Source organism: Homarus americanus, unplaced genomic scaffold (genome assembly GCF_018991925.1).
Source record: "Homarus americanus isolate GMGI-L3 unplaced genomic scaffold, GMGI_Hamer_2.0 scaffold55524, whole genome shotgun sequence".
Taxonomy (NCBI): Eukaryota; Metazoa; Arthropoda; class Malacostraca; order Decapoda; family Nephropidae; genus Homarus; species Homarus americanus.
Window position 1 is genome coordinate 69818 of NW_024714121.1, and position 11327 is coordinate 81144.

Sequence of the window (11327 nt, forward strand, 5' to 3'; positions counted from 1 at the left end):
TACAGCTATCCTTCGATGGTTCCTGGGCGCTTCCACCACTGCAATAGTCCCTGGGGGCTGCACCGCCCTTGGGAGGGTTCTTGGGGGCTCTGCCACACCTGAGAGGGTCTCTGTGAGCACCGTTGCCACTGGGAGAGTCCCTGGAGACAGCTGCTATCCCTGGGAAGGTCCCTGGGTGCGTGGCTGCCCCAGGGATAGTCCCTGGGTGCTCCGTCGCCCCTGGGAGGGTCTGTGGATACTTCCCCGGTACTGGGAGGGTTCCTGGGGGCGCTGTCTGCCCCTGGGAGGGTCCCAGGAGATGCTGCAACTTCTAGGAGCGTCCCTGGAGTGACTGCCGCCTCTAAGAGGGTCCCTGGAGTCACTGCTGCACCTGGGAGACTACCTGGGGACAGCCGCTGTCCCTCGGAGAGTCCCTGGGGTCAGCAGCTCTCCCTGGGAGGGGCCCTGGGAGCGTCAGACCTGTAGGACCCCTGAGTGAAGTAGTTTTTGCTCTATTTAGAACTCTGGGAGTTGCAACGTTAAATAAATACATCGCCCAAGATATTTTCAGTATCATCGCATTATAAAAAAGTAACGGAGAGTAATATCCAACAGGAAAACATAAGTTGGGGTGTTGAGCTGACTGACTGCGTTCTTCTCCTATTGGCTGTAATATGGTGGGTTAAAAGAATAGTCCACCAATCATAGTTAAGCAAGGGACTTCTGGAAGTATGTAATATATATGACACAACAAACAAGCATGTCACAGGGCCCCTGGAGACCCTTGGTAGGGTCCGAGGGTGGGGCGCCGCCCCAGGAAGTGTCCCTAGCGGCGCCGACGTCCCTGTGTGGGTCCCTGAAGGTGACATCGTCACTGGGGGGGTTTGGGGGCGACCGACGCCCCTGGGAGATTCCCTGGTGGCTCCGCTGTCCGTGGGAGGGTCCATGGAGGTACGGCTGCCCTTGCAATGATCCCTGAGGCCTGAGCTGCCCCTGGGAGGGTCCTCTGGGCTCCTTTGCCCCTGGGAAGGTCCCTGAAGGCGCCGCCGTATCTGGGCGGATTACCGGCGGCGCTGCCGCTAGTGGGAGGGTCCCTGGGGGCGCCGGTGCCCCTGGAGGAATCTGCTGTCTTTGGGAGGGTCCCTGAGTGCGCGCAGCTGCCTTTGGGAGGATCCCTGGGGGAATCAGCTGTCCGTTGGACGGTCCCTGGGGATGCGGCTGTCTCTGGAAGATTCCCTTAAGGGCTCCGCCACCCTTGCGAGGGTCTCTGGGGTCAGTCGTTGTCCCTGGGAAGGATCATGGAGGTTACGGTTGCCCCCGAGTTTGTTCCTGGGGGTCCGTCGAACCTGGGAGGGTCCCTCGATCCTCTACCGTTCCTGGGAGGGTCCCTGGGGGCATCGCTGTCTCTGGGAGGGTCCCAGGTGACGCCGCCATCCCTAGGAGGGTCCCTGGAGGCACTGCCGCCACTTGGAGACCCCCAGTGGGCGCCGCTGTTCCTGGGAGCGTCCCTGGGTGTAGCCGCTGTCCTTGGGAGGGTCTCTGGGAGCGTCAGACCTGTAGGACCCCTGGGTACAGTAGTTTTTGCTCTATTTAGAACTCTAGGAGATGTGATGTTAAACAAATACACCGCCCATAACATTTCCAGTATCATTGCATTCTGAAGAAGGTAACGGAGAGTAATATCCAACAGGAAATCATAAGCTGGGGTGAAGTGCTGACTGACTGCTCTCTCCTCCTATTGGCTGTAATATGGTGGGTTAAAAGAATAGTCCACCAATCATATTTAAGTAAGGGACTTGTTGTTGTTGTGTTGTTGTTGTTGAGATTGTCGGACCGTAGTCCGACACGGGCCTTTGCCTATAGGCGGCCCGTTTGGTGGTTCCGGCTGGAGCTCCAGGAGCAGCCAGACCGGATTGGGATTGGAGGTGGTCCCACCTGCAGATTGGAGGGATACTGCAGGTTGCAAGTGTGAGCGGACCCCGATCAGTGGACGCTTACCACCAACCCCCACTCTTGGACGTGGTCAGTTTCGGAGTGGCGCGCCCCCGAACTGGGGTCCGCACTTGCTGGGAGAGGATGCTTTCTAAGCTATCTGGGTGGTGGGTATCGTGTGATGACCCGGAGTAGGTGGTGAATGTGGTCTGTATGGGCCTTTCGGGTTAGAGTGGCCGCTGGTGTTGTGTGTGTTTCTTGGGAGATTTGAGTTCTGTTTCGGAGGCTTTGTGTGACCTCGCAGTCGAGGAGATAGTGTTCAAGTGGGTTGGCTGCTGGCTCCTGACAGTAGGTGCATTCCATGACGTCATTTCCGATCATCTGCCAGGAGCACTTGTACCCTAGTCGTAGTCGATGAAGGCTGACTTGGGTTTGTCTTGGAGTTTTCTTGTCAGCGAAAGGTGGTTCCCCTTTTGTGGCCGCCAGGTACCATTTGGCTGATTGGGAACCGGCGTTGAGTGCATGAAGGAAGCTCTTTTTGATGTGGAGCTTGCCCCTGGGAGGGTCCTTGGAGGCTCAGCCACCGCTGGGATTATCCCTGGGCGTGCCGGTGCCACTTGGAGGGTCCTTGAAGACAGCCGCTGTCCCAGGGATGGTCCCTGTGAGCGCGGCTGCCCCTAAGAGGGTCCTTGGGGCTCTACCGCCTCTGAGAGGATCCCTGGGGGCAGCCGCTGTCCCTGCGAGGGTCCCCGGAGGTACGGCTGCCCCTGGGATGGTCCCCGGGGGCTCCGGCGCCCCTGGAAGGAGCCCAAGATGCTCCGCCGTTCCTGGGAGGGTCCCTGGTGGCACCGTCTTCCCCTGGGAGGGTCCCAGTGGACGCCTCCGCTTCTAGGAGGTACCCAAGGGACGCCTCCGCTTCTAGGAGGTTCCCAAGGGACGCCTCCGCTTGTAGAAGGGTCCCTGAAGTTACTACCACCCCTAGGAAGGTCCCTGGAGTCACTGCCGCCCCTAAGAGACTATCTGGGGGCAGCCGCTGCCCCTCGGACTCCATAGGGGCAGCAGCTGTAACTGGGGGGGGTCCCTCGGATCATCAGACCTGTAGGACCCCTGGGTGCAGTAGTTTTTGCTCTATTTAGAACTCTGGGATATGCAACGTTAAATAAATTCACCGCTCATAACATTTCCAGTATCAGTCATCGCATTCTGAAGAAGGTAACGGAGAGTAATATCCAACAGGAAAACATAAGTTGGGGTGTTGTGCTGACTAACTTCTCGCGTCTCTTATTGGTTGTAATATGGTGGGTTAAAAGATAAGTCCACTAATTATCGTTAAGTAAGGGACTTCTGAAGTATGTAATATACATGACACAACAAACAAGCATGCCATTGGGCCCCTGTGGACCCTTGGTAGGGTCCAAGGGTGGGGCACCGCCCCTTGGAGGGTCTCTGGCGGCGACAATGACCCTGGGAGGATCCCTGGCAGTGCTGCCGTCCCTGGCGGGGTTTTTAGGGGACGCCGACTCTCTTGGGAGATTCCCTGTGGGCGCCGCTGTCCCTGGGAGGGTCCACGGGGACTCCGTCGCCAATGGGAGTGTCCCTGAAGGCAACCGCTGTCCCTGGGAGGGTCCCTGGAGGTAAAGCTGCCCCTGCAATGGACACTGGGCCTGCACTGTCCCTGGGAAGGTCCTTAGGAGGCTCCACAGCAGGGAGTGTCCCTGGAGGTACGCTGCCCCTGGGATGATCCCTGGGGGCTCCACTGTTACTGGGAGGGTACCTATATCCTCCGCCGTTCCTGGGAAGGTTTCTTGGGGCGCCGCTGCTCCTGGAAGGGTCCCAGGGGACGCCGCCACCCCTAGGAGGGTCCCTTAAGGCACTACCACCTCTGGGAGACTCCCTGCCGGCGCACTGTCCCTGGAAGGGTCTTTGGGGGCAGTCGCTGTCCCTGGGAGGGTTCCTGGGAGCCTCACACCTGTAGGACACCCTGAGTGCAGTAGTTTTTGCCTATTTAGAGCTCTAAGAGATGCGACGTTAAATAAATACACCGCCCAAGACATTTCCAATATCATCGCATTCTGACGAAGGTAACGGAGAGTAATATCCAACAGGAAAACATAAGTTGGGGTGTTGTGCTGACTGACTGCTCTCTTCTCCTATTGGCTGTAATGTGGTGGGTTAAATGTATAGTCCACCAATCATAGTTAAGTAAGGGACTTCTGGAAGTCTGAAATATATATGACACAACACACAAGCATGCCATAAGACCCTGGGGATCCATGGTAAGGTCCCAGGGTGGGGCACCGCTTCTGGGAGGGTCCCTGGCGGCGAGGCTGTTCCTAGAGTTTTTTTTTTTTGGAGCGCCGACGCCCCTAGGAGGGTCCCTGGAGGAGCCACCTACCTCGAAGGATCCCTGGGTGCGCGGCTGCCCCTGGGATGGTTCCTGGGGCTCCGCCTACCCTGGAAGGGTCCCTGGATGCTCCGCCGTTCCTGGGAGGGTCCCTTGGGGCGCCGCTGCCCATGGGAGGGTCCCTGTGAGCATCAGATCTGTAGGACCCCTGGGTGCAGTAGTTTTTGCTCTATTTAGAACTCTGGGAGGAGCAACGTTAAATAAATACACCGCCCAAGACATTTCCAGTATCATCGCATTCTGAAGAAGGTAACGGAGAGTAATATCCAACAGGAAAACATAAGTTGGGGTGTTGTGCTGACTGACTGCTCTCTTCACCTATTGGCTGTAATATGGTGGGTTAAAAGAATAGTCCACCAATCATAGTTAAGTAAGGGACTTCTGGAAGTATGTAATATATATAACACAGCAAACAAACATGCCATAGGGCCCCCAGGGACCCTTGGTAGGGTCCCAAGGTGGGGCGCCGCCCTGGGAAGGTTCCTGGCAATGCCGTCGTCCTTGAGAGGGTTTTAGGGACTCTGATGCCTATGGGAGAGTCCCTGGGGGCGCCGCTTTCCCTGAGAGGGTCAATGGGGGCTCAACCGCCCCTGGGAGGGTCCCTGGAGGTACGGCTGCCTCTGCGAATGTGAGCTTCCCGGGGGCGCTGCCATCACTGGGAGGATTTATGGGACGCTAGTGCCGCTGGGTGCGTGGCTGCTCCTGGGAGGGTGCCTGGTGGAAGCCGCTGTTCGTGGGATGGTTCCTGGAGACGCAGCTGCCTCTGGGAGGGCCCTTGGGGGCTTCGCCGCCCCTGAGAGGGTTCCGGGGTAATCCAAGGGAGGAGCCTCCCGGGGCCCTTCCAAGGGTGGTGGCGCCCGTAAGGGCCCTTCCCGGGGCGGCTTCGCTGCTAAGGGTTCTCCCAGCGGAGCCTCCAGGGGCCCTGTCAGGAGCGGTGTTGGTTCCAGGGACCCTTTAAATGGCGGTGGGGCCCCCGGGGCCCTCTCAGAGATAGCGGCGCCCCCAGGGATCCACCTTAGTGGTGGCAGGGACTCCAGGGGTCCTGGAAGGAGGTTGGCGCCCCTTGGGGCTCTCCCAGGAGTGGTGACGCCCCTAGTGTGCCATTCCAAGGGCGGCAGCGCTTCCAGGGGCCCTCCTTAGGGGTGGCGGTGATCCCAGGGGCCCTGCCAAAGGCGGTAGCGCCACCAGGGGCCCTCCCAAATGCGGAAGCGCCGGCAACGTTTTTCCCAGGTGCATCGGCGCACTCAGGGGCCCTCCCAAGGGCGAGGGCGCATCCAGGGGTCCTTCCAGATACGGAGGTGCCTCTAGGGATCTTCACAGTGGCGACGGCGCTCCTCGGGGACCCACCAAGGGCACCGGCGCCCTCAGAGGCCCTACTTATGGGTAGCGGTGACCTCTAGGGCACTGCCAGGGAATTTGGCAAACCCAGGGGCCATTCCAGGGGCGACAGCGCCCCCAGGGGCCTCTCTTAAAGGTAGCAGCGCCTCCAGGGGACGTCCCAGGCACTTCGGCGTCCCTAGGGGCTCTCCCAGGAACGATGGCACCTCCAAAGGCCTTCCCAAGGGTCCTTCGAGGGGAGGTGGCGCCGATAGGGGCCTTCTCAGAAACGGTGCCCCCCCCCCCTACGGTGCCCTCCCAAGGGTGGAGCCCCCATGGGCCCTCCCAAGGGCGGTGGTACACCCAGGGGCCCTCTCAGGATTGGTGGTGCCTTCAGAGGCCTATCCAGGGGAAGCCGCGCCCCAAGGAGCCGTGGTCTAGATGGGACAGTGTTTTGGGGGGAACTCTGTTCTGGAGGGAACACTGTTCTGGAGGGAACACTGTTCTGGAGGGGACACTGCTCTGGAGGGAACACTGTTCTGGAGGGAGCACTGTTCTGGAGGAACCACTGTGGTCGTGGTGGGAGGCAGGAGGAGGTGGTGGGAAGCAGGAGGAGGTGGTGGGAGGCAGGTGGAGGTGGTGGGGAAGCAGGGAGGAGGTGGTGGGAGGCAGGAGGAGGTGGTGGGAGGCAGACAGGAGATGGTGGGAGGCAGGGAGGCGATGGTGGGAGGCAGGAGGAGAATGGGGAGGCAGGTGGAGGTGGTGGGAGACAGGAGGAGGTGGTGGGAGGCAGGAGGAGGTGGTGGGAGCAGGAGGAGGTGGTGGGAGGCAGGAGGAGGTGGTGGGAGGCAGGAGGAGGTGGTGGGAGACAGGAGGAGGTGGTGGGAGGCAGGAGGAGGTGGTGGGAGGAAGGAGGAGGTGGTGGGAGGTAGGAGGGTGGTGGTGGGAGGCAGGAGGAGGTGGTGGGAGGCAGGAGGAGGTGGTGGGAGGCAGGAGGAGGTGGTGGGAGGAAGGAGGAGGTGGTGGGAGGTAGGAGGGGGTGGTGGTGGTAGTTCTTATCTGTATGTCGTAAAAGATTGTGATGTTGGGGAGACAAAAAGTAGTTGGTGCTAAAGATACAATTGACCTTGGCTTTACAAACAACTCTAGTGCTGTTGCTTAGACTTAAATCTTCCATCACTGACACAAAAAACTCGGCTACCATCATCTTCTGTCCCAACAATGGCAAAAAAAACAAAAAGTCATTGGTAAGTGAGTTTTAGCCTTTCATTGAGCAAGTTAGTGGTACTCTCGCTTGTTATCTGAGTAACGAGGGTTCGGATCCCATTGTTGAGGACTTGTGTGTCTGGATGTGTGTCTGTTTGGCCCGTGATAATTAATACCAAAACCTGGGAATGTGTGTTAATACGGGAACTTGTAATTATATGGAATAATTAAAAGAAAGAACAAGTGGAATATATATTGGAAGAGAAAAACATTTGTCCCCTGTGTGAGATATTTGAGATACACGAAAGAGAAATAGATCTAAGATGAAGCTTGTCAGGGGAAGAGGTTAGTTGTGCAAGGGAAGGTGTTGTTACGGAGGACTGTAGGAAGTAAGGGATGACTGCAGGTTTATCGTATGTCGTGCTGACGGTCTGTAGAGGGAAGGGAAGGAAGACCTGATGGATATTCAACTTCACCAGACCAGGTGGATGTGATATGTTCTAACAGATTCGTTCTCTCTAACTATTATCATACATATTATTTTTAATTTTTTTTTTTTTTTTTTGAACAAGCAGAGTTAATGATGCCTATGGGTGTTTTTTAGGGTCTAATGCTCTTAATTCACTCGTTAAAAATGGGAATGAAATTAGAAATAATCGACCATTAACACAATATCATTTTATGGTATTTGAATATTCAGATTCGTAATATTGATTTGACTCATTATTATGATATAATTATCTTTTAAATATACTAATTTCCGTGTGACAATTATTTGTTTATTATTTTTATTTCGTTCATTATAGGGAAATTGTTCCCAAATGAGGTATTTCAATATCAACTAATGTGGGCGTGTTTGTTTTGGTGATGGTGCAACACGCCAACGGGGGATTAAACTGAGATTAAATTTATGGGCGATGACAAATTATGGGCAAATGTTGGATCAGCCTTGAATTTTATCGCGGTGGCTCTGTCGATGATGATGGTGATAATGGTAGAGGGGTGGTTGTGGTGGTGGTAGAGGGGTTGTGGTGGTGGTGGTGGTGGTAGAGGGGTGGTTGTGGTGGTGGTAGAAGAATTGGTTGTGGTGGTGGTAGAGGGGTGGTTGTGGTGGTGGTAGAGGTGGTTGTGGTGGTGGTAGAGGGTGGTTGTGGTGGGTGGTTGGTGGTAGAGGGTGGTTGTGGTGGTGGTAGAGGGGTGGTTGTGGTGGAGGTGGTAGAGGGGTGGTTATAGTGATAGAAGGGTGGTTATGGTGGTGTTAGAGGTGTGGTGGTTGTGATGGTGGTAGAGGGGTGGTGGTTGTGATGGTGGTAGAGGGGTGGTTCATGACGACTCATACAATCACAGCACAGTCACCAGTTTGTGGTTATTGATAAACTGGAAATAACTTATTAAGGTCAGACGTTGTTATTTGAAATGGTCGCCACAGTCAAGCATAACAAATTGGTCTCTCCATCACACACACACACACACACACACACACACACCAGCATCTTCTTCGTCTCTAACAATATTATTTTCATCATCGTCCATCACCACCATCTATCCTCTCCAACATCAACACCACCACGCAATTTATCGTCTCCCTTTCGTCCTCTTCCTCTCTTCTCCTCTCCCTCGTCTCCTCCTCCCTCTTCCTCACCCACATGTCTTCCCCTCTTTCCCCTAATCTCCTCCCCTCTTCCCCTTTCTTACTCCCCTCTCCTTCACCCACTTCGCCTTGTTTACATTCTTTAATTTTTTAATATTTTTCTCCAAGTATCTCTCTCTCTCTCTCTCTCTCTCTCTCTCCTTCTGGTCTCCTTCCTTCCTCTTCCTCCTCCTCCTGGCCTCCTTCCTTCACATTCCTCCTCCTCCTGGCCTCCTTCCTTCACATTCCTTATTCTCCACCTCCTTCTTCATCTCTTATCACGTCATCTTCCTCCGTCACTCCTGCCTAACTTCTCCATCTGATCAGTTTCCTTCTTCTCCTCCTCTTTTATACCTCCTCTTCTTCCTCATTTTTATTCCTCCTCCTCTTCCTTAATCCTTCCCTTCCTCATTATTATATTTTTCTTCTTCCTACTCATCATTACTTACCTTTCTTCCATCCCTCTTATTCTCATTTCTTCCTCTCATTCTCACCTACTCTCCTCTTCCTCTTACTTCTTTGGTCATCATATTCTTTTTCTTCCTTCTCTTACTTCTCTTCCTCTTTCTCCTTTTCTTCCATGTCTTACTCCTGTTCACTTCTTCTTTTCCTTGTCTTCCTCTATCTTCTATTTTGTCTTCCTCTTTCTCCTTCTCTTCTTTGTCTTCTTCTTCTTCTTCCTCCTCCTCCTCCCTCCAACTCGCTGGTAATTAGCAAGTTGGCGTTGGCACAGCCTCATTAGTATTTTTGCCATCAATATGAGATTAATTAAAAATATCCTCTGGCTAATCTTCTAAAGTTTGTTAATTGGGGGGACCATATCTCGTTAGGTTAGGCAGATGCTTAATTACTTGTTTTTGTCTGGTTTTCGACTGAGTGTCAAATTCTATCAATCAGTGAGACAGCTGGTGGGAGGAGAGGGGAGGAAGGGGGAGGAGAGGGGAGGAAGGGGGAGGGAGGAAGGGAGGAGAGAGGTAGGAAGGGGAGGAGGAGAGAGGGGAGGAAGAGGAGAGGGAGGGAAGAGGTAGGAAGGGGAGGAGGGGGGAGGAGAGGGGGAGGGAGGGGGGGAGGAGGGGGGAGGAGGAAGGAGAAATGACGAAGGGGAGGATAGGGAAGGAAGGGGGAGGAGAGGGGACGAAGGGGGAGGAGAGGGGATGGAAAGGGAAGGAAGTTGTGGCGAGTGATGGGTGGGTGCTGTGAGTGGGGTGAGTAAGTTGTTGGGTGGGATGGATGGATGGATGGGGTGGGCTAGCGGGTAAGTGGGTTTAGGAGGGTGGGAAGGTGAGTGATTTGGTGGGGTGAATGGATGAGTGTGTACTGTAGGTGTAGGTGTGAGGCGGATGTGTGTGTGGGATGGATGAGTGGATGAATGGGTGAGGTGAGTGGGGAAGTGGATTAGTTAGGATGGGATTGCTTTTAGGTGGTTGGTGAGTGGGATAGATGGATTTGGAGTGGATTAGTAGGTGGGTGGGATGGATGGGGTTGGGTTGAGTGTGGTTTGGTAGGTGGTGTAGCTGGGTTGATAGGTGAGTGAGGAAGGTTAGGTAGGTGGAATGGGTAGGTTGGTGGTGTAAGTTGGTCGAACAGCGTAGGATAGACTCGGTCAATAATGTAGCTAATTAAAATAATATGCAGATGCTGGGCGGCAGAACGTTCCTCCGCGGCCGTGATTAATTACTCCCACAGATACATAACGTCTCCAAAATGACGGAGAGATTTGGCCAGTCCTATGGTAGGGAGCCTCTCTCTAGCCTCCGTCAGTCTCTGTGGCCTCTGTCTATCTCTTTGGCTTCCGTCAGTCTCTCTGGCCTCCGTCCGTCGGTCAGATTAGGACATGTAGACGCGGATTCCATTAATGTATTTGCCTTTTAACGACCTTCACCAGTCTTTAGAGATACGTTTAGAGACAAAGTTAGGTACAGTCTACAGAATCACCTCTTTATTGGCTGTAGAACGTGGAGAAAGTCCCTCTTAGGAATATTACAATCCTACATAACAGAGTGTAGTTGTGGGCGCGTCATGCATCCCCTTCTTGTATCTCTGGGGTCGCCTGAAGTATCTGGTATCAGTCTGAAATATGCTGTTTTAACCCCCAATCATCCAGTAGTAGCCAGAATTATACGGCAACACCCTTAAGTACCCAGTATTGCCTGAGGTGTTGAGTGTCAGCCTGAGGTTATCCACTTGCAGTCTGAGGTACCCGATAGTAGCCTGAGTTCTCCCGCTGCGGAATTCAGTCGCTGTTAACATGTTTTTATAAGGTCGTTTGTATGGCGGGGAGGGGGGAGGGGGTAGGGAGGAGGGACCTGGTGGTTAGTGGTGGGATTGGGTGATTTATTGCTCGTTAGCGTTGTGGTTAGTGTCGTTTTAAGGGCCAAAGTTAAGGGGGAGACACACTGTCGTGGGTAGTATCTTCGACTGCGGTGTAGTTATGTGTTTTTTTGTGTGTCAGGATTAAAGTTATGTGGAGAATTATGATGCTGTGGTTAATGTCTTTGCCAGCGTTGAAGTGTAGACTTTAGGGTCAACGTTAGGAGGAGTACATGGTCGCTGTAAAAGTGTTGAGGTTAGACTCAATGTTAAGGGGGACACTGTCGTGGTTAGTGTCTAGGTTAGCCTCTTAATATTGCTTATGTTTCACGATCGGACACCAATGGACGCGATATATACCGTATATATCGTTTGTAAAATAGCCCAGTTCGTCAAAAAAAATCTAATGCAATTAAGTATGACAACCCAACCCAACCCAACCCAACCCAACCTAAAGTAACTAAGGTTAGGTTAGGTTATATCATGATAGGCTAGAATCCCATTTCATGAACCGGATAAAAAGACTTTACCAAGTTCCTGAGGTAAGCA

At 53.8% G+C, this 11327-nt stretch overlaps 2 protein-coding genes across 2 annotated transcripts; both read right to left on the reverse strand.

The window, feature by feature from the left end:
- Positions 1-5: 5 nt before the first annotated feature.
- LOC121875734 (nascent polypeptide-associated complex subunit alpha, muscle-specific form-like) lies at positions 6-2962 on the reverse strand. Its single transcript, XM_042380394.1, has 4 exons — positions 2613-2962; positions 1351-1577; positions 736-1265; positions 6-395 (listed from the first exon to the last, which is right to left on the reverse strand). The coding sequence occupies exons 1-4, from the start codon at positions 2960-2962 to the stop codon at positions 6-8; spliced, it is 1497 nt and encodes a 498-aa protein (XP_042236328.1).
- Positions 2963-3417: 455 nt separating this feature from the next.
- LOC121875739 (basic proline-rich protein-like) lies at positions 3418-10718 on the reverse strand. Its single transcript, XM_042380406.1, has 6 exons — positions 10619-10718; positions 5693-5882; positions 5030-5407; positions 4734-4875; positions 4307-4419; positions 3418-3880 (listed from the first exon to the last, which is right to left on the reverse strand). Exons 1-6 carry the CDS (start codon positions 10716-10718, stop codon positions 3418-3420), a joined length of 1386 nt encoding a protein of 461 aa, XP_042236340.1.
- Positions 10719-11327: the final 609 nt, after the last annotated feature.

Excerpts from the sequence above, each read along its gene's own strand:
- LOC121875739 (XM_042380406.1), bottom strand. The coding sequence starts at position 10,718 with ATGTTAACAGCGACTGAATTCCGCAGCGGGAGAACTCAGGCTACTATC. Across the intron at positions 5,408-5,692 it reads GAGGTCACCGCTACCCATAA|GGGCGTCACCACTCCTGGGA; the intron begins GTAGGGCCTCTG and ends ATGGCACACTAG. Across the intron at positions 4,420-4,733 it reads CCCTGGGGGCCCTATGGCAT|CGGCGCCCCAAGGGACCCTC; the intron begins GTTTGTTTGCTG and ends TCCCATGGGCAG.
- LOC121875734 (XM_042380394.1), bottom strand. The coding sequence starts at position 2,962 with ATGGAGTCCGAGGGGCAGCGGCTGCCCCCAGATAGTCTCTTAGGGGCG. Across the intron at positions 1,578-2,612 it reads CAGGGATCCTCTCAGAGGCG|AGTTCTAAATAGAGCAAAAA; the intron begins GTAGAGCCCCAA and ends CACATCTCCTAG. Across the intron at positions 396-735 it reads AGGGGCCCTGTGACATGCTT|CGGCTGTCCCCAGGTAGTCT; the intron begins GTTTGTTGTGTC and ends TCCGAGGGACAG.